The following is a 27,906-nucleotide window of genomic DNA, read 5'->3' as shown; positions in this document are numbered from 1 at the left end:
GATGTATAACTCAAAAACATGGAAGAAGGGCATGTTTACCAATGTGTTGCATCACTTCTTGTTTTAACAGCACCTTAAGTGCCTGGGAACTGGGGAGACCAATTGCTGTAGTTTAACATTGAAATGGTTTTTAGTATCTTAAAAGCTTGGTTTTATTTGTCATATTACTTGTTTCATAATGAAGAAAACAAGAACAGAGACAAATGACAACTGAGCAAATACAACTGAGACCTACCGTTTCTACTCCTCATTCCTCACTCCTGGGCCCCCTGTCGTTTGGAGTAAACAGAGGCTCATACTTATTTAAAAGAACAGAAGCTGAAACTGGTCATTCTGAACAGGGCTTTGTTGACCCATTGGGTTCCCATGTGGTCCTCTTCATCAACTTTTAGGATGTTGTTTCTGGTCATGTTCATGCAGGAATGATTGACAAGTTTCCAAGTTTTAGTGCTCACTGAACCATAGACTGATGATCTCTTAAAATAGTTTAGAAGAAGGGGCAAGGACTCCATCCATGATGTGTCTCTTTTGTGTGTCTCTCTGCAGCTTCGCTCAGATAAGGACAAAGGGGATGGAACGGCGAGGTACGTCCTCTCTGGGGAAGGAGCGGGCACCATTTTCCGAATCGATGAAAAGTCTGGCGATCTCCACGCCACTCAGAGGCTGGACAGAGAAGAGAAGTCGTCCTACACACTTCAAGCTCAAGCTTTCAACAAGAACACCGGTCTCCCTCTGGAACCTGCCACAGAATTCATCGTCAAGATCCACGACATCAACGACAACGAGCCCAAGTTTACCAAGGACGTGTACACGGCCAGCGTGCCCGAGATGTCTGACGTGGGTGAGGGGCTTAATCATGCCTTTTCTGCTTTGTTTGTTGTATGTTTTTGGTTTTTCCTTTAATGTCAGGATTGGAGTTTCCTCTTGGGTGCCATGGCGCTGCACTGATCCCCCAGAGCTTATAAGGTCAAGGATGGCTCAGCGCCTTTCGCTTTGAGACTTTTATTTTCTTGACAAGCCCATGGAGCATGAAGAATGTCAGCGAGCTCAAGCGCTTGGACTAAAGTGTGATGCTAGAGTCTCACTGCAGTCCTTCAAAGCAGTCTCACGTCCACTAGGAGCACGTGAAGTGCATTTTGTTTATCTGCACCTGGCTCCATTACGGCATGACAACACACTCGAGTAGTTAGAAGGTCAAAGCTTAAAACAGGGGTGGTGAATATTTATGTAACAGCATGAAACAAATGGATTTCTCCTCTTTAGGAAATCTCCCTAGCTTTAACAAATGCTCTTTGCTTGTGTTTAAAGACTCTACAGCTGTCCATAAAGGTTCTGTATAATACATTCTAAAGTTTAAAAAATAAAAAATAAAAAAGGTTGCACCCAGAAGAGATCAACCAACTGGAATGAAACTTGGTGGGTAAGTTTGACATCGGGAGACATGCAAATGATTCAAGTCTCACGCTCGGCCGTGCATGTGACCTGAGCAAGGATGGGCCTTATCTCTCTACCTGACTGACTATATAAGGTCGTCCCATTGCATGTGCTTTTTTTCTTCTGACTTCTTATTGGTAGCATCTTTTGCGAACAAAATATACTTCGGAGAAGGCTTTAAAAGCAAATCGAGCAGTTAGAAGAGTTTGAAAAGGGTCACATCCAAAGGCTCCTGGAAGCGTGATGGTCATATTGACATATTGCGGCATACAGGTCGTGTGGATATAACCATGGGCAGCAGTGGATAGAAGACATGAACCAGTGACATGAAGGTTATGGGAGACCTACACTGACCACAGAGGGAGAACCAATGGATTGTTCAACGTGCGGAATGACCCATCGGTTACAATTACAGACATGCAGTAAACAGTGATGCCATCCATGCACCGTCCTGTGTTTGCCAGCACCTTTGGCAGATGGCTGCACGACGCAGGAACTCATTCACTCAGACTGTTATGATGAATGCCCTTAACACCATATCAAATTCGCCAAAGTCTGCAATGGTGTGGTGCTGGACTGTCATGGAGTCACTCAGAATGGCAGAGGGTTATCTGCGGTGAGCGTCAAGATTTTTTTCATGCGTCACACGTCCAGAAGGCCTGGTGTCATGGTGTGGGGTGTACTTTCATACAATGCCAGATCCCATTTGGTTTTACAGGCATGGGACTGACAATCACAGGACACCACTGGGAACTTCTACAACTCCATGCCGAGTCGTCTAATATGTTGCGTTAGCAAACAGAGCTGTCTGAAACTTTTTTTTTTCTTAAATAACTAATAACTAAAATGGAAAAAAACACATCCTTGAATGTTCTGTTTTCACAAAATTGCGTGTATTCCTTTATTCATTCTATAATTTTGTACATCTTCTGTAATAGTTTCATCATATTCAGGGTAAAGGGCATTCGTCCACTGCAGGGAATAAAACAGAGACTCGTCTCCTAGAAACCAAAACAGACTCTTCTGTGACATTGAAAGGCCTTGTTTTTAGAGCCTAAAGGCCTGACCAATAGAGGACCTAGATTATCAGTGCCTACCTAGGTGCTCCAGAAGTGTTATCATATATTATTACTTCTGCAACTATTACTGCTACTACTAATAACAATAATCAATATCATTATTGTCATTTTCATATTTATAATCATCTCCATCAATCAATATTTTAATAATCACCATCATCATCACATACTTCATTCCCATCAGCACCATCATCACATTCACAATCAGCATCACCTTTACCTTAATTAGATTACATCATCATCATCATCATCATCATCATCATTTTGTTCAGTATCTTCATCACCATCAACATCATCATCTTAATCATAAAATCCACCAACATCTATATCACTGACTTCATCATCATCCTCATCAATATCATTGTCATCCTCATAAGTGCTGTTGTGTCCTTCTTGTTGTTTTATGAGACAGAGGTGTTAGTGTTCATTAAGGCCCTTGGCCCCTGGCCCCTGCTTTGTTTCACTTTTGTAATTGGCTGTCTACACCTCTCGTTTAATGGAAGATTGATGGAAGGAATTAATGTGTGGACCAGAGGCCAGATGTTAACACATTTTTTTCTGAGCTAATGCTGTGCTCTTTAGGTGAGGGTCTTCTGTTTGAACAGGAGGTCTGAGATTAGTGCTGAGGAAAAAGTGTCAGCTGATTAATCTCTGGATAAAGACACTAGGAACACTGTTGTAGTGGGATGACCTGAGGTTACAGTTACATTGCAGCACTTTTTCTTTATGGTATGAATCAGACATTATCGTAACTCCTAGGGTCCTGGAAATGTAAGAGATGTGTTTTAAACACATTACTCTCCTGGGTAGGGGGCCTACTCTATGGAGCATAAACTAGTTCAGCCAAGAAAATCAAAGCAAAAAAAAAAAAAAAAAATTAAAATAAAAAGATATATTATTCCCTTTACACTGCTGCTACATTATAGTGATGGAAGTGAGTGGCTGTTCCTTTAAAGCCGTCACCTCTGAGCCGCTGTCCCTGATTGGGTGACGTTGTGGTGATAAGAAGGGAATTAAAATGAGATGTAAAGTAGAAAATGTGATAAGACAAGCAAATAGGATTGTCTTAGTTTAATACAGTGCACTTCGGCTTAAATGAGGCCACTGCACCTAAACTGGGTTTCCTTCATACATATATTTGCATGCATAAATAAAATTATGCGGGCCAATTTATCGAAGAAGTTCGCCGGCATCTGATGAACTGCACTCAGTGGTGGGTGAAAAAATAATGAAAATCTTCTATAAAACAATACTTACTTCCTTTTTTTATAATGAGTTACACTTTTAAATCCAGATTCTGAAACTGGGTCTTTGTGGGTTCAGTTTTCAAGAAATATCTCACTTATTCACTCCCCTACTGTTTACTTCTTTGGACACAGCCATCGCTGACCACATATGATGCACTTTAATGATGTGACATACCATGACCATGGTCAGCATCACACCCACCTGAAGTCTGGAAATGGAAGTGCAGTCTGTAATGCAGTTAGTCAGTTACACATAGATGCAAACTTGACTTTTTTAAAACAAGAAATGTGTCTTTCACCTTCATTATATAGATTTACATTCTAGGTTTTGATCATTTGGAAAAGGACAATGTGTCCTGCTGTGAGCAAAGACATTCCACAGCAACACACTGTGGTCATTTATTTGACCAATTACTGCTTATGTTTATTTTTAGAAGCAGCATGTGCATTTTATATATTATGGCACATGTGTATTATGTTCTTTACACACCTTCATACACTCCTTGAATGTATGAACACTAAAAAAAATATTTTCAATTCAGCAATCTGTGTCTATCCAATATATGATTAAATTGAATGTTGTAAATTGTTCTTTATCATTAATAATAAATAAATAATTAAATAAGCAAGTAAAAAAATGTGTGACTGAGTGAGTGTGTGAAATTGTCCACAGGTGTGTGTGTGTGTGTTTGTGAGAGAGTAACTAGGTGGTGGTGTGATGCTCTACAATGGACAGTGGTCCCATCCAGTGTTTGCCCCTGTCATGCGTTCTTATGGTCGTGGGTAAAGTCTGGGTCCATTGTGATTCTGATTAGAATGAAGCATTTATAGAAGATGAATGAATGAATTAATTAATGAAGGAACAAATGAGTGACTATGGATGGGTGGGTGGATGAATGAATGAATGTGATAATGATTATAAATTATTTTTATTTAGGTCAATGTGCTTACTATCATTTAGAATTCAAAACCTTATTCTGACTTTCATATTTCCAAAATCCTTTCCTTGCTCGGTGAAAGATGTGCCATTCCCTTTTGGCTCACCTCACTGAAGCGCTGTCTCCTTTGTTTCTAGGGACTTTTGTGATTGAAGTCAACGCCACAGATGCTGACGATGCCTCGTATGGGAACAGTGCTAGGCTTGTGTACAGCATCCTACAAGGTCAGCCATACTTCTCCGTGGAGCCTGAGACCGGTGAGTGTTTGGGACATATAGAACATATGGCTGATGTTTATCATACACTGCCATGATAGAGAAAAGGAAAATGAGATGAGTTCAAATTAGTCAAACGTGGCCATGACTTTGAATCCTACCTTGTGGCTTTTGGCAGTCACTGGACGCATGTTAATGCAGTAAATACCTTATATCTTATTAATGACAACATTCCTGGAGAGCCACACTTGACAAGGACACCTCTGAAAGCGAGTTAATGCTCTAATGTTGATGTTAAAAGAGATGTGTCACACTGTGTATAAACCTGTCATCTGTATTTGGACTGCTGTAAACTTCAGTGATTCTGTTGTGATAATTAAGAAGGCATCTTAATGTCTGAGTCTGCAGCTGGCTCTTTTCTTTGATTTAACCCAGTCATTCGAGTTCAGCTTGGTCTCAATGTGGATTCATACATATTTGACTTGAAGACCGTAGAAAGGATTTGTACAATGGGTACTACACTCTTCAAAATAAAAGTGCCACAAATGGTTCTTTCTGCAATGCCATAGAAAAAACACTTTTGGTTCCATACAGCGTGATTTTGAGTAATAATTTATAAATTGGTAAAGAGCATTTACATCAAGTGAAGGTTCTTTAAAACATTAAGAGGTTGTTCACACGTACAAACCCTTAAACACACATGTTTGTTTATTAATCAAAAGTGGTTCTTCATTTGCAACGCTCAAAGAACCCTTTGTAGCACCTTTATCTTTAAGAGTGTAAATACAATCCGCACTCAAATTGTGTACTACATATATATGTGAATGTTTACATTATTTTTGTTGGTTACCTAGTGTGAAAACATAGACAGTACACTCAGTGATCATAAAATAATTATGGATGATGATTAATCATAACAGTCCTTTACAATCATATATGTAATATCTGTAGATCTGGTTGAGGAGTTGCCATTGTATGGTACAGTTCGTGTTACTTTATCAAAACCTTACCACGTTGAAACCGAAAGGGAAAAATAAATAAATAAATAAATAAATAAATAAATAAAAATAGCATAGTATTTTCTTTCTTACTCAAAACCTTCTTGCTTCTTACTTCTTTCTTTTATTTTGACAAAGCCATCTTTACGGGCCTTTTATTTATTTATTTATTTTAAATAATGTTCTTGATTATTTTTATTCCTCATAAGATTTCCACTCAAAATTAAGAGCAGCTGATGCTGACAGAAATGGAGATACAAGGATTTATCTGTAGAGTCAGTGAGAGGTCTTGCAAAATCCAGAGGTGATTTTCCTCATACAGTGGATCCCACTGATTCCAAATCAATCCATGATTGATTGTCAGTCAGTGATGTTAGAATAACCTCTGAGGGGTGAGGGCCTTCAGTTCAGTGAAGAAAAGCAGACCACTTTCGCATTTAGAACTGGTGTGGTGATCTCAATCACAGTTCCCATATGAAGACATTAGCACTGCATTGAACTTCTGTAGAGCACATTTAATCAACATGATTGTTATGAAATATTAAAATGTGTTATATAATGGTATGATTAATTCAGTGCTGAAAATTGGACTGCACACTCTGCAAAAGCTGGTTTTTGATGGTTTATCAGTAACAGGGTTTTTTTTGTGAAATCCACAAAGTAGGAAGAAATAAGTGTGTGTGTGTATGTGGGGGGGGGGGTGTACACACACACACACACACATATATATATATATATATATATATATATATATATATATATATATATATATATATATATATATATATATGATATTTTGTGTGCTTTCATTAGGGTTTTGACTTGTTTTTAATATAAATAGAAAATTGTTGTTGTTTTTTACTATATTAATTAATCAATTAATATAATCAGTTCAGTGAAACACAGAGAAATAACTTGAAATTGCTTAAAAAAACTAAAAAAAGAGCTCCTGGTGAACAACGTGATGGAATATTGTCATTTAAAGAAACGTGCTGAATACTCCATTCTGAACAGTGCAGTTTAACAGGGGGGATAATTCAGCTCTGGTGTTTGATCCTTGTGGTATTTTAACCAATATATGTCACAGAGGTTTTATTAAGACCCCAGAACGGTGTTCACTTTAAGGAACATTAAGGAACAGGATCATTGAGACCCAGTGTTTTGACTTTTAAAGGTACATTTACATTGTGCATACACTTACTCCACAATCTTATGCCGTCTCTTTATCCTTATTTCCTGAGCAGGGATTGTGAGGATAGCTCTGTCCAACATGGACCGCGAGGTGCGAAAGGAGTACCAGGTGGTGATCCAGGCCAAGGACATGGCGGGACAGATGGGGGGTCTCTCCGGGACCACCATGGTCAATGTCACCCTCACAGATGTTAATGACAGTCCCCCTCGCTTTTCCTACAGTAAGATATGGGTGTATCATATTTCATTGATGTTTATAATCAGCATCAACTTTGTGACATATGTGATGTCTGAAATTTGCTTAATTAGCTTAACACTAGAGCTACGTGACTATGAATGAGTGGAAGTTAATAGCTACCAATTAGCATTGATCAAACTGTTAATCTAATTCACTAACACTTTATATGGGTCTTGTATACATACACATATTTGTCTCATTTTGTCTCATTTTAAAGGCTCCTACCATCTTAGCACTTATGAGTCGGCGGAGATCGGCTCCACTGTGGGTCGAATCAAAGCCATGGATGGAGACGAGGGAGAGAACGCTAAGCTGAAGTACAGGATTGTGGATGGAGATGGGAAAGACTCACTGGACATTATCACAGATGAAGAAACACAAGAGGGTGTTATTGTAGTCAAAAAGGTAAAAATGTTCAACACGGGCAAACATTTTGATTAGTAATCATTTTAAAATCACTATCCTGTACATTAACTGTGGGTCTAAAAAACTGTAATTACACAGTAACAACATGTGTAGCAACAATATAACAATAGCTAAGGTATCTGTTGAAGAGGGAATACAATAGAAATTAGAAATGTATGTATCCATGTGTATTGTGTGTACAGCAGGGTTTTGCAGAATAATATATATATATATATATATATATATATATATATATATGTGTGTGTGTGTTATTATACATTTATTATGTTTTAACCTGTAACTAATTGAGAGTGGGAACAGGTTTCTGGAAAGAAACTGATATTATTTATGTTCAAAAAATGATTATTTTTAATCACAGTTTCTGTAATAAATGGATAAAAAAAAGAAAAAAAAAAAAGAAAAAAAAAAACTCATTAACATGAGAGCCAAATTTGGATTTAGCTAAACCCACATTCCGTGCAAAAAATATCATTGTTATTCTTTATCCTTGCCAGCTGCTTCATTAAGACTTATTACTGTCACTGATATTATATATATATATACGTGTATCAAATGGGTTCCAATTCAAATGCCACAGTGTCCAAATCCTTAACTGTAATTCACTGTCACCTGTGTGTTTGTGACCATTCAGCAACTGGACTACGAGGACAGGAGGGTGTACCTAATCAAAGTGGAAGTGACCAACACACACACTGACCCCGAATTTCTGCACCTCGGACCCTTTTCAGACACGGCCACCGTTAAAGTCACGGCTAAAGATGTGGATGAGCCACCGGTCTTCAGCAGTCCTCAATTTGTTTTTGAGGTCAATGAGGACACACCCAAGGGGAAAATAATTGGGACAGTCTCCGCCAGGGACCCTGACTCTACTAATTACTCTCTACAGTAAGAGACGTTATTTTTTTATCCTATACTATATATATATATATATATATATATTGCTGTCTATTATATAAGCATTAGAAATGCTGCTTGTGTGGGTTTCCTCTCTTTTAATGATATATTGAAAGTATATTACCGTACATATTCACTGTTAATTATCAATCTCATTCCAAAAACATATTCTACTTCTAGGACATATTATTTATTATATACATGTTTAACATAATAGATTAAATTTATAAATAGATAAGGTTTACATTTATCAGGAATATAATTCCATGACATTGATGTTAAGATGCCATTTTCTCCACCACTTTCGAAGATACAAAGTTCTGTTACAATGCACTTGAATGCAGAAGCTGAAAATTAGTTTGACCTGCATCAAAGTCATTCCAGCTTAACAATTGTTTGCAGGTTCACTATAGACCAGCACACTGATCCTGAAAGACTCTTCCACATCGACCCCAGGAACGGATCCATCACCATGCTAAAGTCTCTGGACAGAGAGGTGTCAAAGTGGCACAACATCTCCGTGCTCGCCAGCGAAATAAGTGAGTTGACTCCAGGGAAAAGAAAACACAATCACCAACAGAGACACGCAGAGTATCATTTCCCCAGCCTCAACATTTTCCCTATTCCTCACCTGCCAATTTCCTCCTCTCCTCTGCAGATAACCCCCGTCAAAGGAGCAGAGTTCCCGTCCTGATAAAAGTACTGGATGTGAATGACAATGCGCCGGAGTTTGCCATGTCTTATGACACGTTTGTCTGCGAGAATGTAAAAGCTGGGCAGGTAAAAGGAGAAAAATGAATTATTTTATTAAATTGCATTTCCCTGGATCATTCGATGATACCTGTCCTAGTATAAAACTTTAGCCATCCTCTGCACCTGTTAACTCTTAGGCTTAAATGTGACTGAGCTCACAGGTGCATCCTATTTTGCTTTTTTATATAAGCTCTGTCCTGGTAGTCTGAAGTCACAGTTCAGTTTTTTTTTACTTGTATTTATTGATGTTAAACAATGGTCTTGCCAGCATTATTTAAGCTTGTGCAGCTCTAAATTGTCATTATGCATTTGTATCCATTTAACTTTGAGAACGGGAAAAGCTTCCACTTCCACATGCACCCATGCTTCAGTGTGACATACTTAAGATCTAAGGTCCAAAATTACAATCATTTTTACTTCCTCCATACATGGCAATCTTTCATTCACCTTGTACAATCCTGACAATCTTGAGACCAGGCTATAAATTTGCCCTCATCAGAGAATTCTGGTTTCAGTCTTGACTTGTTTTCATTAAACACAGTTCAAAACCTATTTAAAAGGTGAAAAAAAAAAATAATAATAAAAATAAAAATAAAAATGCATCTTAATTTGTAAATGTAGAGTCTACCAACAGATACACTATGCCACAAGACCACCCAGGTTATTTTCTGTGGTTTGCCCATGCCATAAAACATAGAATAAAGCAAAATATTATTGTGTTGTGCTGTGTTTGGGCGGCACGGTGGTGCAGCAGGTAGTGTCACAGTCACACAGCTCCAGGGGCCTGGAGGTTGTGGGTTCGATTCCCACTCCGGGTGACTGTCTGTGAGAAGTTGATGTGTTGTCCCTGTGTCTGCATGGGTTTCCTCAGGGTGCTCCGGTTTCCTCCCACAGTCCAAAAACACACGTTGGTAGGTGGATTGGCTACTCAAAAGGGTCCGTAGGTGAGTGAATGTGTGTGTGTGTGTGTCTGTGTTGCCCTGTGAAGGACTGGTGCCCCCTTCAGGGTGTATTCCCGCCTTGCGCCCAATGATTGCGGGTTCCGGTTAGGCTCGGGACCCACTGCAAACCTGAATTGGATAAGCGGTTATAGATAATAAATGAATGAATGAATGAATGTACTGGGTTTACATAGAGTGCGGACACTTTAAAATTGCCCTACATCAACTGCTGCTGGGGTTTTCAATCTTTGTGGCGTTTTGACCAAAGAATGTTACAAACCTTTTATTAAGTCCCTGGAATTCTGTTTACTTGTCGAATAATGGTTCAATTTGTCCCCTTTAAAAAAAATCACCACTTTTAGTTTCAAATTTGAATTTTACGTACTGTCAGAAGTTTTTGGAGCTGAGTTCACTTTATTACATAGAGTCAAACAGGGAGTAATTATAGGGCCCCTGAATATGGCTGTAGAAATTTTGAATATGTAAAAACACCAGGGCCTCTTCGCTTGAACAGCATTAAATACCCATGCAGACTCTGCCATAATGGAACTTTTCCATTAGTGGAAGTGGATTTGCAGTTGATGAAAGGTGGCCAGCAGGCAAATGGATGCCTGGTCTAAGACAATGATGTCCAATGCCCTCTGTGCTAAATTTATCAAAAGGGAATAAATTGAGACTGTTAATGCACTTTCAGTAGGAGGGCACACAGTCAATGTCATGCTATTATCACTCTGTCGACCTCTTGATGCAATTGTGTGGGAGGACGTTTCATCTAATCAAGACAGTGTTGGGACAGAAAACACGAGAGGACAGCTATGGGAAATTCTGGTCTATTCACTGCTCTACATCAATCCCATGTACATCTCCAAAACAAGTGAATATCTTACAAAAGAACACGCCAGATATACATAACTCAACCTCTTATGTGCCTGAAGAAGGGTTCAGAAGCAGTGTATTACACAAACACAACACAATGTTGGGGATTAAAAGATATATTTAGGATTCAAATTAAACTTAAGGCAAGGTTTAATAATATATTTAAAATTCTGGTTAGGTTTAGGGTTAAGATTAGGACTAAGTTTCAGCAATAGCTTAAAAAATGTTGCATTTATGATTAAGATTAGGATTAGCATTGTGTGTTAGGGTTAGTTTTAAGGTTAAGCTTAGGATTATTACCAATCATAGTGTTAGACTACATAGTTTTAACTCTGTTTTAGTAAAATATGTATGATTTCATCATCAGACCATGTTTTAAAATGATATTAAGTCACCTTAAGGCCAGGCCGTCAATCCAATGTCTTGTGAAGGTTTTACACAAAGTAGGGGTTTATTGTGTGCTTAGCAACATTATTCTAACCTTGGTAGGTGACCTAACCTTGTTAGATCAATGATGTGGCATAGTTTTAAATTCCCTAAAAAGGCTTTAAGCAAATAGAGAGCTAAAATTCACTGGCACTGAATTGCTTGGACCCGATAATTGCCAGTGAGATTTGTAATTGCCATATTCATATGTCTACAAAATAGACACTGGCTATTTGTATTCATAATGAAATTAAAAGTTCAAACATTTGCAGAATGAATGTTGTATACTAGTGTTACTTTTAAATAGATTTGACTACCATTTGTATTATTTGTTTTCCTTTCCAGATAATCCAAACCATCAGTGCCATAGACACAGACGAGCCTTTGATTGGTCACAAATTCGTATTCAGCTTGAGCTCCAGCAATCCAAACTTCACCATCTTTGACAATGAAGGTGAATCAGTATTCCCTTTGATGTCTGGCATGGGCTTCATGAAAAATGCATTGACCGTAATATGGTCCTTTTTTTCCTCAACTCTCTTCCAGACCGCAAGACTGTGTTTATTTGTTTTTCCTTGTCCGCAATCGATAGCGCTCTATGCTCACTGCCTGAACATTCCCGTTTCAGATAACACAGCGAGAGTTCTGACGAGGAGAAGTGGCTTCAGCAGGCAGGAAGCAAGCGTCTACTATCTGCCTGTGGTCATCTCGGACAACGACTATCCCATCCAGAGCAGCACAAGTACCCTGACTATCAGAGTATGTGGCTGTGACAGTGCGGGGAGCATGCGATCCTGCAGCGTGGACGCTCTACTGCTCTCCGCCGGACTCAGCACTGGAGCCCTAGTGGCCATCCTTCTCTGCATAGTCATCCTTCTTAGTACGTAGTGACCATAACAGGGTCATCTTCCCCAGTATATACTCACCTCTACAAAGTCATCCACCTCAGTATCCACTCACCTTTACAATAGAAATACTTTTCAGTACATTTTGACTGCAGTTTGTTGATCTTCTTCAGTATGTACTGACCACAACACGGTCATCCTCCTCAGCATGTGTAATCCTCCACATTGCCATCCACCTCAGTTTGTATGGTCCAAATATAATTTCATCCAGTCATAGGCTGTGTCCCAATTGTTTACTATACACTAATATTAGAGTATATACTATGCACATGTGTGTTTGATAGTGCACTCTGTAGGAAATAGGGCACTATTCGGGACAGAGTCAACATTTTTCAGATGAGAGAAGCTCCTCCCTTTCCATTTCCTGTTGGATTTTGGGACAAGGGTACCTATAATTGCCATAAAAGTTAGAAATAGTATTGAGTTAACAATTGGGACACAGCTATACACTCCCTAGTACAAGCTGATCTCAACATGGTCACCTTACTGACCACAGTTTGGTCATTCTCCTTAGTATGCACCGACTGCTTCATAGACGTTCTTGCACAATTGAAGGTTGGCTACAATATGTAATAACATACTTGTTCAACATGAATAAATCCTAAGAATGCGGAAGGGCTTGGTATGTGTTTCTTATAAATAGAAGACTATTTGTGTTGCATGTAAATTCATCTTCTGTAATCGCTTCATTCTGTGTCATAATCATAACTGTATTATTGGTTATTGGTCATAATTCTCTACCTGGAGTTATTGGGCATGAGGCAGGGACACCCCATGGACACAGATTGGAATTGCAATTTATTTTCTTGTTATTCTCATTCCAGTGATTGTGGTGCTGTTCTCAGCTCTACGAAAGCAGCGGCGGAAGGAACCCCTGATCATCTCCAAAGAGGATGTGAGGGACAATGTGGTCAGTTACAACGATGAAGGTGGTGGTGAGGAGGACACTCAGGCATTCGACATCGGCACACTGCGCCACCCAGAGGTCATGGAAAGCAACAAGGTGAGGAGGGACATCATCCCTGAGATGCTCTTCCCTTTCCACCGGCCTTCTCCCATGAACGAATTTTCGGACGTCAGGGACTTCATCAGCAGCCGGCTTCAGGAAAATGACAACGACCCTTCTGCACCTCCTTATGACTCTCTGGCCACTTACGCTTACGAAGGAAACGGGTCAATCGCAGAGTCGCTAAGCTCCTTGGAGTCTTCGGCAATGGAGGGGGATCACGATTACGATTACCTCGGCAACTGGGGGCCTCAGTTCAAAAAGCTGGCTGACATGTACATAGCGAAGGACACTGCTACATCCCATAATTAGCCCAATAGCCATGGAAACACTCGGTAAACATGGCTCTAATCATGGGCTAATCATGAGCTGACCTCCAGACTCTGGATGGATCTACGTCACTTGTTTTCTACTGACCCTTGCTGACTTTCACTTTTATTATATGACGGATTCTTTGTGGACAGTTTTTGTGCCGGTTTTGTGCTGATGAGAGGAGTGATAGTGATCTTTTGTCGATGCTATTTGTTCACTAGATGAATTTAAAAACTATTAATCATCACTTGAAGCAAGATGGATAGTTCTATGGTCTGACCTTGGCGAAAGAAAAGGAAGAAAATGAATCACGCAACAAATCCAGCTTCATTCGCTTGTGTGAAAGATTTCAATTACTTAATTTTACCAAACTGTGAATAACACTGAAAAGCAACTTCTAGATGTTATCATAGAAATGCTGCAAGAAAATCAAACCAACCAACAAACAAAACACACAAACACACACTCTGGCTTGTTTCTGAATGTTGTCCAAGTGTTTTATATCCATATTTTTTATGAATATATTTTAATAAAAAACACAAATGCACTTCTCTCCTCCATGTATTTTGTAAACCACTAGATTACCGTTCCTGAATTGTCCAGAGCCGGTACTAAGGGTATTTAAAATAAACAAGTGGATTTGGATTTGTGAAAAAAAACCCTCTCCTTTTCATAAACCTAGAGCCCTTCTAATGAAAACAGAGTGGAGTGAGTCAACAGGAAATCTAGACAAAAATAATTTAAAAGATTTAAAAAGATGCCACTGTTACAGACGCCCACGACAAAGTGTAGGCCTTAGCAATAAGTTTTCTAAAAGACCAAAGGGAAAGGTCAAGGGAAATGTCTTCTTTGAATTCACAGCCTGAGCTTTCAATCCTGTAAAAAAAGGACAAACAGAAATATTAAGAACCCCACTCACTAAAGCTCTGAATAACCTACTGATGTGCTTTTTACTTATTGCTTTGTCAGTTGCTTTATTTATTAAATATCTCTGTGAAAAAACTGTCCAATCTGACTCATGGTGAAATAGACTTGAAAGATATGGCCTTGCCCAAGAGTCTGCATTGGGAGCACTGGGTTGTGACAGATTTAGGGTCAATAGGAACCTGCTGAGATAAACCCTAATTGTGATTCATTAGTGAATGCTGCAAAGTCAAGAACTAAGATGCTTACCACTGGTTTTGCAATTCAAGTCAAGACTTGGGTTAATCCATGTGGGGAAAACACTCGGCGTGTTTAAAAATACCAACTACAAATCTTAGCAAATTGATCCAAATCAGAGGGAAGCTATTATGACTGTCTAGACCCAGGAGCTATTTATAATAATTCATTACCTAGGACATGTGGAAGAGGAAGAGTTTGGAGGTAGCATATAACGAGGTCTACAAGCCATAAGAATCCTGATTCTGTTACCATATCAGAAACATATATAAAACATTATAATGGGGACACAAAGGTAGTGTTACTGTCAGAGTGACCGTGTGGATTTCCCCCAGGTGCTCCAGTTTCCTGCCACAGTCTAAAAAACACAACCACACACACATATGTAAATTGGCCATGTAAATATGCCCATGGGTGTGAGTGTCTGATGCCCAGTGATGGACTGGTGCCTTGGCCAGACTGTGTTCCTGCCTTGCGACCAAGTGACTCAGGGTAGACTCCAGAGACACAGTCACCCTGGACTAGATAAATGGATACAGACAATGAATGTGAACAAGGAAACAGTAGATACAAAAAAATATATATATTTTTTTCTGAAGATAAAAAACAGCTTTAGAGTAACTAAAGTATTTAGAGTATTGTTCTTTTGAAGCCTTACCCACTGCGTAATTTTATTAGTTTAGCAGTGACAAGTAAAAAAGAGCAAATTTTCCAAATGCTTGCAATGTAATAGCCAGATGTCTTCATACAAATGTTATATTCATTAATTAAACTAGGTGCCCCGTTTCCATAAATCAACACAAGCTGTCTGTTATAAGCCTGAAAATGGGCTACAGAAACAGTGCTGTAAATTGTTGTTGGAGAACATTAAAATGGAGAAATATTTGCCACCTCTAATCTTTTGGAGGGACCTTAGAGTTAGTGTTTGGGTTAAGGTGCAGAGTTATGGTTAGGTTTGTGGTACAGGTTAGGGTTAGTAGGGTTAAGTTACTTGGGTGAAGAGATAGGAATAGTGTTAGGTTTAGAGTTAGGTCTGCATCAGAAATGTTTGTGTACATCCAAATATATGAACTATTTATTACACTGACCTTCTAGTCAAATATGCTGCACACAACTTTTTTATTATTATTTCAATAAATTTAAAGTCTCAGTATCCTGGTTTACAATGACAACGTAGATTTTACAGAAGGATAGTCAGGTTTAGCCCTGTGAAGGACTGGCGTCCCCTCCAGGGTGTATTCCCGCCTTGCGCCCGATGATTCCAGGTAGGCTCTGGACCCCCCGCGACCCTAAATTGGATAAGCGGTTACAGATAACGGATGGATGGATAGTCAGGTTTAATGACTCTTTAGAGAGGAATATTTTCTAATTGGCAACATTACCACGTATCAACAGGATTTGCATGTAACACTATCATAAGAAATACCTTATAAAGCCAGAGTTAGAGAATGTTATAATATAACAACATAACTGTAGCTGCAGGCAAACCTTCAGGGCATAACTAGGGTGTCATTAGAAGACAATTTTATTATTGTTTTTTTTTAAACCAAACAGGATTTTACACTAAGCACATGTGGCACCAAATGTGGCAAGTCCTTCAGATCCCTTCAGATATTTGCCGCTTTGAAATAATACATCTCATCTTGCTAAAATAATTGGACATGCTTCACATCTGGATGCGTTTTGAGGAAAAAAAAAAAAACAAAACAAAAAAAAACAAAAACTGAAAGGCCCCAGTAACAGCTGACGTCCCTCTTTTTAGTGTCTCATTTTAGAGCTGAACATCAAACTGGAACATAAGAGGCTTTTGTTTATGGACAACGTGTATGAAACCAGAGCGTTCTATAAAGCAAACATTTTGAAACTGAGCATATGTTAATTAACATAAGTATTATTTCATTATGGGAGGCATGGTGGTTCAGCAGGTAGTGTCGCTGTCACACAGCTTCAGGGTCCTGGGGTTGTGGGTTCAAGCCCTGCTCCAGTGACAATCTGTGAGGAGTTTGGTGTGTTCTCCTGGTGCCCATGTGGGTTTCCTCCGGTTTCCTTCCACAGTCCACATAACACCTGTTGGTAGGTGTATAGGCAACTCAAAAGTGAGAGGGTGTGTTGCCCAGTGATTTCAGGTAGGCTCCAGACCCACTATGACCCTGAACTGGATCAAATGAATGAATGAATGAATGAATGAGCATTACATTTACAAACATTTGTATGACTATTTCCTGATTTGTACTATGTGGAATAAATATTACTGGCACACGAATATATGTGCTTCACTAACATCTAACTCTGAACCTAATCCTAAATGTAAATGTACCACTCTCTCTAACTATAACCTTTTACTTAACCCCAAACCTAATAGTGCTGTGTTTGTGTAATCTCTTCACAAACAGTTTACAGCACTGTTTCTGTAGCACTTCTACAGGTTAGAGAAAAAACGTCTCTGTGGTGATACTTTTTTCTGTCACAGTGCAATATCTATCTATCTATCTATCTATCTACACTGTAAAATCTAATTAGTTAACCTTACTTAAAAAAAGCATGCAAACCGATTGCCTTAAAAAAAACTAAGTAAATTGGAATAGGAACTGTATCTTGTATTAGCAAATGCTTATTTAGTATAGTTTACTTACACTTCGGTTTAATTAACTTAAAAAAAAAAAAAAAAACTGTATATACTACTTAATAATATGTTTCATATGTACTTCAGATTTAGTATAGCCTACTCAGATTTACTATTTCAAACAGCTAAATAATTTCAATTAAAATGTATTATGTGTATATTCAAAATAACTCATTAATCAAAGTTGGGCTAACTACAGTGACATTTTCTGCAACTTAGAATTTGTCAGTTGTGTTTACTTGAACAGCAATCTGAATTACTTATTAAAACCATGCAAACCGATTGCCTTAAAAAGACCAAGTAAGTATTACTTGTGTAACTTAAGTACTTTACACATCCATAAAACATGAATGAAAAGCAGATTCCGTACACTTTAAAATAAGCCCATTTACACAATAAATCAAGGTTTTAAAGATTGTGAGACTGAGATTTTAAAGTTCAATTATACGTGTTTTTATTTGTTTTTGTTTTTTTTTTAGAATAAGAACAAAGGCTTAAAATAGGATTGGCATTGTTTTACAAGATGACAAGATGTGTACATACATGCCAGCAATTCAATAAATAAAATAAAAAAACAAAATTAACATATACAGACAAACATAAATTGCTGGTAAACCTGGGGCTGTTTATTTGAAAGGAGAGCCTTAATTTAGTTTAAACATTAGAAACGACATTAGAAAAAAAAAGAATCCACTTAAGTGAGCTGTCCTAGACTCACACTTGATTAGCCATTTAACTCAACAGGAGATTTTTAAGAGTTTGCAGCTTAGGTGGAAGTTTGTTCTCTCCCAAGCCAAGCATTGCTCTTTGAATGAAATTGAACGTGTTTTTCATGGCTTTAAGGTAATTTAAGTGCAAAGCATATGCCAACCCAAACAAGAGGCACATGGCTTGAGGCAGATTCTGTAAATTGTCCATTACAATACCTCCCTCAACAATGATGGCAGTAGACACTGAGTCAAGGTGGAGATGATTTGGAGAGGGAGGCATATCTTCACTGATGACAGTCAGCACCCCAGCAGACACTTGTGCCCAGGCCTCATCACTGTCAGAATCCTGTATAAAAAAACAAACAAAAAATAACATTACATCAGGGAAATGTTGATAGGCATAGCCATTTCTCAAAATATAAACTGCCCTGCCTATACAGCCTTCCAGCCTTTCCCATGAAGTTGTCATAAGCAACAAAAAACAAATGTGAGGAAAGTATACCTGGTCATTTGTTTATTAAAGAAATTGATCCAATATATATTTAAAATAAAGTGGCAACTGTATTTGAGCATTTATTTTCAGTGGTATGACCCCCTTGTGCAAATCTGATGGTATTTTAGGTGAAATTTTTGTCCGGAAATTCTAAAATGTTCAATCATACCTTGAGTGTGATATGGCCAACTTCAAACCAGCTTTTCAGTGAATAGCTCACCAACAACTGCCACATCCACTTCAGAGATTAGTAGAAATTTGTAGAAACATTCCTTGATATGTGCATGTTTTAAAAGTGCTAGTGAAAAATAAATGTTTTGATATGAATGTATATTTTTTTAAAATATCTATTCAAGGTTTAATACCTCAGGGTCTTGTTCACGAGTGAGGGAAAGATGGAGCGTGAGATTGACAGGCGGATCGGTGCAGCGTCAGCAGTAATGCGGGCTCTGTACCGGTCCGTTGTGGTGAAGAGAGAGCTGAGCAGAAAAGCAAAGCTCTTGATTTACCATTCGATCTACATCCCAACCCTCACCTGTGGTCACGAGCTTTGGGTAGTGACCGAAAGAACGAGATCGCGGGTACAAGCGGCTGAAATGAGTTTTCTCCTCAGGATGTCTGGACTCTCCCTTAGAGATAGGGTTAGGAGCTCGGACGTCCGGGAGAGACTCGGAGTGGAGCCGCTGCTCCTCCACGTCGAGAGGAGCCAGTTGAGGTGGTTCGGGCGTCTGGTTCGGATGCCTCCTGGACGCCTTCCTGGAGAGGTGTTCCGGGCATGTCCAACGGGGAGGAGGCCCCGGGGCAGACCAAGAACACGCTGGAGAGACTATATGTCTCGACTGGCCTGGGAACACCTCGGTATACCCCCGGAGGAGCTGGAGTCGGTGGCTGGGGAGAGGGAGGTCTGGGTTTCTTTGCTCCGACTGCTTCCCCCGCGACCCGGACCCGGATAAGCGGTGGATAATGGATGGATGGATCTATTCAAGGTCATAAAAAAATTTAAAGTAGCATTTCACTTGTTTCACCAGTACACAAAAGTAACAGTTCAGGGAAAAAAGCAATATAAAAGTTAAAAATTAAACTTTTTATTTACATTTCAGATGCTAATTACGACCTTGCGACGCAGGTCGTAGATTACAGGAGAACTTTGGAAGTGCGGCTAACCAGTTTTAAGGTGGAACCCCCGTACAGTGACTATTCGGGACGAATACACGTTGCGTTGTGAATGACTCTGAATGCGTTGTGAAAAAACATTGCACCTCCCCATGGAAAACTCATTGAGCTTAAGCCTTACAGGTCTTCTCAGTCTATTTCCCTTGGCATATCTATAAGACCTGCTGTTGAAACTAAATTTAATACTGAAACTAAAATGTTTTTCATAGCTAAACGTACTCTAATCAGTGGCAGAGGGCGGCGGGTAAACAAGTTATAGGCGGCTAACGTTTAGTCAATTTACTATCACTAAGTCGCATATGTGAGAGCTTAAATTGTTTCGCTTTATAATGTACAATATTCAATAATTTCCTAAAATATAGTAGATCTTATGTGAATAAGCGGATGCTGGAATCTAGTCTGTAAAGAATTTCAAAGCAGTTAAAAAAATGACCAACTTCACACAGTCTGGGGGAAGTTTTCCTTTAAATTTGGCTAAATGTATTCTCTGACTTGACTCCAGCATCTTCTTATTCACAGGCAATCTACTAAACTTAACTTTAAAATGTGTATTTTTCGTTTTATATTCTACAGTGTGACGATATGATAGCTAAACCCGTTTATGCTAGCTAACACATCCACGACTAGCTAGATAGAGCTGTGGGAGTATTCAGTAATAAAGTCACACAATTTTATTTCATTAAATAAATGAAAATAAAATAAATTTTAATTCGTTGCTTGCTTGACAACTTACCTTACTTCAAAAGACAAAAGCAGGCTCCACCGAAGTCATCCACCGGCCATTAAACCAGTTCTGGGCGGGAGACTGAACGTTGAGTCCTGCGCATGCTCACATCGCAGACTTTATTACTACTTGATTGTTTTAAGCTGTCTGCACTCAAGACAATAAGTTAATTGTTTTTTTTTTTGTCTCTACAATTAACGGTAACTTACAAAAAACTAGTAAGAAGTGCATTATCTTCATAACCAAGTAAAGTTAACTAATTAATTTAAGTCATCACGGCTATTACATTTTACAGTGTATCTATCTATCTATCTATCTATCTATCTATCTATCTATCTATCGTTTGAGTGGATTTAGTGAAATAGCACCACCGGTGGACAGAAGATTAGTTAGTATTCATATTTACTTTACATGCACATAATAAAAAATAATATACAAATCCTATGAATGTCTAGAGTGCTCTTTTTAAATAACATCTGTTCTCAGAAGGTTCCTATGTAGTGTAAGTTTTTCTTTACATACTTGCTGGCTGTTTTATTTGGAAAGCTGGTCTCTGACTTCTGCAGCGCTATACACTACACTAAAGGTAAGTGGAGATAAAAGGTTTAATTGTGTGTAGAGGTAGATTGTACTCACTGGAAATATTTGGCCTGATTAAACGTAGCTCATAAAACTTACTCCCAGCATCTTACTCCAAAGGATGACACCACTTGGATATCACGAGTAATACGTAGCACTACATTTCAGAGCCCTGGTGACCACGGTGAGGACACGGTTGTGTCTACGCTGGCGGACATGGAGCAGCACCTCCGAATCATGCCTTGATTGAGGCTGCAGAAGAGGGGGTGGAAATTGCTCTCTCTCGCCAAATATAGTGCATTAATAATGCACTTCAAAACATCGGATGGTGGTTGTGAAGGGTTCTTCCCAGCTGCACGCCCACCAGGAAAACACTTTAATCATGTTTGATGGTTTAGGCAAGAGCAGGAGCCCATTCCAAGCGAGTGTCACTCCAGTTGATGTGGCGCTTGGGAAGCTCTGGTCTTTTAACACGGTAAACACAAACAATGCTGCATTTTAATATTTCTATTAAACATTTATGATGCTTACCCTTCTGAAAGCAGAGCTAGGGATTCTACTGATGACAAGCATTCATGATTGGTGGACGACAACGTTTGTGAAGAAACTGGGAAAAATCAGTTGATAAAGGTATTTTCTACTGTAATATATGTGTAAGTTTGGTCTCAAAGTGAATTCATTTATTGATTGATTGATTGTTTAATTCATTCATTCATTCATCTTCTGCAACTGTAAAGCTAGAGCCTACCTGAAATAACTCGACACAAGACAGGAACACACCCATGTGACTCTCACTGACGGGCAATTCTCCACAGCAAATACACCTACCCCAAGGAAACCTAAGCAGATACAAAGAGAAAACACCACACTCTTCAGGGAGTATGACCTGAGACAGGTATCAATCAAGACTGTTGCTGTATAATTCTTTAACACACACAGCGTGTATTCGTTTTGGATTTGTAAAAGCAAACTTCCTCCCATCTTGTAATGTAAGTTAATGTAACCAGATTTATTTTGGATTTTAATGTGTCCCTTCATTATAAAATCTGAACCGCATCAACATCTGAAAAATAAAATTTGGAAACGCACAATGTGGTCACATTAAAAACATCAAGTAACTGTACAATTCAAGCCCGTAGTTACTCTGTCTATCCATCACTGCTCAGTCTTTGATTACATAAACACTACTGGACATTAATTATTTTGGTGGTAGACGATTCTCAGTCCAGTGCAACTATTTCAATATTTCAACATGTGCCAGTGTCACTGCTGTATTGAGAATGGTTCACTGCCCAAAACTTTCCAGCAAAATCTATCTCTGTAACAGGAGAAACTGTAAAATTGTGAATTAACCTGATGCCAGTTTCTAATCTGTAAATTCTAAATTATATAATGTACTTCAATGACATTGTGTATAATTATGCTATTTCATTCATAATTCAATTCAACGCACGATTTGATCTTTGGAATATGTTGATTCTGAACAGCATTCAAAGTGAATCTCTCTGTGAATCCTGAAATCATTTGAAAAGGGTTAGTGTTTGCATATGGCAGATTACAGCAGCAGAGGGCACCACTGACTGAGTATTGGACACATTTTTCAGTTCCAATCTCCTGCCAATGTATTCAACCTTTATTAAACCTAATTAATAACTTTAATCTTAGTTCAGTGGATGGGAATTGTTTGTAATCTGTGAACCCTTCACGTAGAGTATTCCAGAAGGTGGAATTTAAACTGTTAGCACTCCTCATTTGTCAATTCAAGTTATACATATTAAATAGTAATATACAGTCTTCACCACCAGGTGGTGGAAGGGAGAATGGCTCAGCCCTGATAAAGAAATCATAAATATATTTAAAGCAAATTAAAGTGCCAAACCACTTTAAAGACGGTAGATGCATTAATTCATTAATTAATTTTATTTACTCCCTTTTTTAAACCAAATAAATTCTTCAAATGGATCTAGGTCAGAAAAGGAATCCTTGAGATAAGACACATGTATTTTAATTATTGCAACATTATTTATGATCAAGCATATTTTTATTTTATTTTATCTTTTAAGAAGTGCCATTTGAGTTACGAAATCCAATTTCCGAATACATAGTGCATTTAATTGTCTTATTTTAGTGTAATTACACATTAACTAATGTGCATAGCCTCTGATAATAAAGTTAACAGGGCACATATAGCCTGGCCTATCTATTGTAAGTGAATTAATGTCCAAGCTCTTGTACTTTATGAAGCTAAGACAAATTTCTGCAGCTGTTCTTTATTTATCCTCTCAACCCGAGTCTCAAAAATAACACAAGGTGCGCACTCAGCAGGCCTGCGGTGGAGGAGCTAGTTACCTAGCCTAGCTGGATGCCTTCTGCACCTGTAGTCAGTCACTTTTTGTGATTTTTAGCTCTCATCTATCAACTCCAAGGTAATAAAATATTTCCTAGGGTTTTAGGGGTGAAGCTGCATTCATGAACTGATAGATTTCAGAAGCTGAGACTAGCCCTTGGCTCAATTTGACCAATGACCAGCGTCGCTAAAGTCATTCAGTAAGTAATTGATGATGTAGGGATTTTTTTCACCCTCTTAGAACTCCATAAACAAACAGAAACCATTAGAACTCTCTTCCTCCATCACGCTGCGCTGTTAGGAATGATGAAGCAGACGGAAGCAGCTGGTAGTGCCGGAGAAAAACTGCATCAAATCCTAAACTCTGAAGACCTCTCTCACTCAAGATGATGTGTTTATGAAGGCAATGTCACGACTCAGTTTTTGATGAGGATTAGGGTTTGAGCAATCAATTTCACATCACCATATGGCCATGTTTCATCTCTCCTCCAATATATTTAAAGGGTGGAAATGGGTCAGGAACCCTGTACTTGGTGCTTAGTGTGATTTTGATAGAACAGGTTTGTAATTGTACCTTTGTTTTTCCTGATTTAAAGAAGAAATAAACTGTACACATGAAATCTACACACCACACCAATTAGCATGGCAATTACCTCCTTATTTTTGCCCTCGTTGTCCATTCTCTCTGCTCCACTGATTATACAGGAGCACTTTGTAGTCTACCGGTTCCTCTGCATACCTTGTGAGCCCTCTGTTTTTCAATTATCAGGATCCCCAAAAAGCATCTGGTGAACTACTATCAGTTCGGCATTGACACTCATGTTTTGTGCTGATATGAGAGGATCAGACACAGAAGTGCTACTTGTCCACTCTACTTTGTAGATGTAAACTCAGAGACAGTAGCTCATCTGTTGATGCACAGTTTGTGTTGGTTGTCCTCAAGCCTTTAAGGTTGGATTTTGGTTGGTAACTGGAGTCCAACTGAGGTGTCACAACCATACTTGATTCCCATGGCTTCACTTGTAATTAGTATATTTAAAAACACAGAAAACTTGGCACAAACTTTGCATGCTTGGCATCATCTGTCTCCTGTTGCTGGATATAATTGTCTCTCTGAGAATGAACAGGGGCCGGCCTCTTTGTCCTGTCACTGTTGTGAATGCAGGGTTACCCTACCTCAAATATTCCCATCATACCCAAACCAAATTGCAGCACATTTTGGCCTGGTCCATACACGCATAGGGTTTTCCTTCATTGTCCCCAACATATCCACCCAATCAGTGCTGTAGAAAAACAATAGTGTTCTGTCCTTCACTCTGCAACTAAAGCAGCTCACTATACAGCAAAACAGATGTCCTCGCCATTGTTTTGCAACAACTACCTTTACAGTTCTGACTGGCTCTCCTGCAAATCTGGCAGCATTAGGAGTGGGGTTTGTGTGTTATGGGAGTGCTGGATGTAGCAGTAGCCATAATAGCACCCTCTGACAACAGTGTTCATCATAATATAAGAGAACATGGTATCAGGTTTAAATATATAAATTTAATACCGTAAGACCATATCTATTAATATGTCGTGTGTATAATGAGGATACTTTCCTCCAACATCATTTGTAGTTACTGTACATTCATTAAAGGGAACCCCCTAAACTGAACTGGTGGCTCAGTTTCACTGCATAGACTCAAAGTTTGTTTGGACCAAAAAGACAGGTACAAAAACAGAGTTGCAGCATTATACAAACACAAAACAATGCTTTTCTAACTTTCTGGACTTTGTGGTTAGGTTTTTAGTTAGATTTTTGGGCTAGGTTCATGTTTAGAGTTATATTTAGGTTTAAGGAATGTGTTAATGCAGATTTTGGTTCTGGGGTTGCCAGATATTCATGTCTCATTTGGATACAATTGACAAATCCTGAGAACGGTCTAATAGGAAAACACATACCTTTTACACCAGTTTGTAAACTGTTACTTTTATTTAAACATGTTATATTCATGTTAGCAACATTAAAAACAGCACTTTCAGCATCTGCCACCACCCAAAATACCCTCCTATAAACATAGGAGACAATGGCACATTTTCTGATGTCAAACCATAGGAGAGAGTCACACAGACTCTTTACAGGAGAATACAATTACAAAAGGGGTTTTTGAATATCTTTGCCATGGATCTGTTGGTTTTTAGTGATTGTACACACAGGTAATATTTGTATTTAAAGGGCCAAACGTATAGAAAACCTACATTTTAAAATGTACCTCTGTATGTGTGGAAAAGACCTCCACTTCTTTAACTTTCAATGTCACGCATAAGACACGAGACCAGAGTGAAGCAGATGTTCCCATGAGTAATGAAGGCAGAGCATGGTGTGGACAGTGTCCACCACAATCATATGCATGGAGCTGATAATGTTAAAGGTTACAGATTTGAAATGTCTCGCTCCTAGAGAACAAGCCGATTGGTGAGCCAATGTGTTGCAAGTCTCACGTTTGCTCACTGGCATTTGGGACCGTGTAAAAGGACGGTATCTCCAGGCTTGTGTTGACATTGCCCAGTTGACATTCCTATAAGAAACCTTTATGTTTTTGTTTTTTAACATTTCCTTGTTGGTTTTTCACCCGGAAGCAATTTATAGTGCAAACAGAGTGAAGAAGATTTGCTACAAATTGCTATACAGGATTACAGTCAGTGTCTTATAGGATTTACATGAGGGATCTGCATGCACGTCAGCGTATTTAATTAAGGTCGGGATGAAAATTCAAAAGCAAAGTGCTCCCTAAGGTAAGATTTCCGCTCACGTCCCTGCTGAGGAATGTCTTTATTATTGTGAATCCTTGGGCGCAAACACTTTTGCATTTCCATTGCAAATCACCAGCCAAACAGCTCTGCAACATGTGGATACAGTAGCTGTTGTCATCAAAAAATAAGATGCGTCTACTCTATTTCACAAGGACATCCAAAATCAATTCCAAAAGAATGAGACTAATTGACCCCAATGCTACCGATATAAGAAAAGGGAAATTTAACAGCATCAATCATATCAAACCACACCATGTACATTTTAAATCTTTGGTGCAGTGGAAGTTTCCACTCTCTTCGATCATTTACTGGTGAAACATTGAACAATCTCTTTGTTGATTTTGGCAAAACTAGCTATTTCTCCGTTTATCTCCTGGCACACCTCTGTGTTTGAAAGCGTTATGCAACATCCAAATCCACTAAACATCTTTAAACCTTTGCTAACAGCCTTTTTTTCTCACCAAGGACTGAACAGAGAATGGGATTTTTATAGGATTATGCTTGTTTGCATATTGTGTATATTATCAGGCTAGATTTGCATTCTTTGTAAGGTATGATGTTATATAACATTGCAGTGTTAAAGCACACTCCAATATCTGTTGGAAATGGAGACAGGATAAAATGCTTTCCTTGCTTTTGGCTGAATTTGAAAATTTTGAGTTTGGGTTTCATAACACCATCCATGGCAGACAATTTGAGAGAGCATGAGTTTTTTTTTTTTTTCTCAGCAAAGGTAAGATGTTCTTGAAACTTCATCATCGTCATCATCACAGGCTTCCGAAAGCAAACAAAAACTGAGCTAGTAGTTAGTGTTCTTAGTGTTTTCCTCCAAGTGTGCTGAGTTGGCCAATGTTTCTTTTTTTAAAGTCCTAATCCTTACATTGAAGGAACACTAGGTAAGACTTGATAACCCTAGGTTAAACACAGAGTTGCAGAGTGTTATTCACTCTGCTTTAACAGCATTTATTTATTTTGCATTTTGCTTAATATAGCACTGCAGAAACTGCACTGCTGAGTCTTGACTATACTCTAAACCTAGCAAAGACACATGATTATATATATATATATATATATTTTCTCCTTGTGTGAAGAGGGACAGAAAGAACCCCAATAGAGAGATCTTCAGAGATTCAAAAATAATATAGTAAGGGGGAGTGCAAACACTCTCAGACTGATATTAGCGGCTGTATCACATGACCCACATTTAAGACAAAAACACAGCAAGGCTTGGCTCCCTCTGAGCTCTTACAAACCTCTCTGCCCAGGTGTAGGGCATTGGGCTTGATTGGCCCTTGGATGTGCACGCCGTCTCCTTCTGCTGACTGGAGGTGCCCCAGGTGTGTGTTTATTTCTTACACCTTCAGTTATCTATAACACTGGCTGTACATGGAGAAACAAGCATGAAACTACATTTACTTTGCATT

The 27,906-nt window shown here is 38.7% G+C and overlaps 1 protein-coding gene across 1 annotated transcript in view; it reads left to right on the top strand.

Moving 5' to 3' along the window:
* LOC136675378 (cadherin-10-like) overlaps positions 1–14,402 on the top strand; it is a 30,490-nt gene extending 16,088 nt beyond the window's left edge. The window contains exons 3-12 of the mRNA XM_066651884.1: positions 547–841; positions 4,836–4,955; positions 7,156–7,323; positions 7,558–7,745; positions 8,398–8,651; positions 9,063–9,199; positions 9,319–9,440; positions 12,002–12,110; positions 12,285–12,536; positions 13,386–14,402. Of these exons, the coding sequence (XP_066507981.1) occupies positions 547–841; positions 4,836–4,955; positions 7,156–7,323; positions 7,558–7,745; positions 8,398–8,651; positions 9,063–9,199; positions 9,319–9,440; positions 12,002–12,110; positions 12,285–12,536; positions 13,386–13,879 (2,139 nt within the window). The 3' untranslated portion in view covers positions 13,880–14,402. The remainder of the gene's footprint in view (positions 1–546; positions 842–4,835; positions 4,956–7,155; positions 7,324–7,557; positions 7,746–8,397; positions 8,652–9,062; positions 9,200–9,318; positions 9,441–12,001; positions 12,111–12,284; positions 12,537–13,385) is intronic.
* Positions 14,403–27,906: the final 13,504 nt, after the last annotated feature.

This window comes from Hoplias malabaricus, chromosome X1 (assembly GCF_029633855.1).
Source record: "Hoplias malabaricus isolate fHopMal1 chromosome X1, fHopMal1.hap1, whole genome shotgun sequence".
Lineage (NCBI taxonomy): Eukaryota > Metazoa > Chordata > Actinopteri > Characiformes > Erythrinidae > Hoplias > Hoplias malabaricus.
The sequence above is the reverse complement of the archived record's forward strand: the minus strand, read 5'-3'. Positions and strand labels throughout refer to the sequence as shown.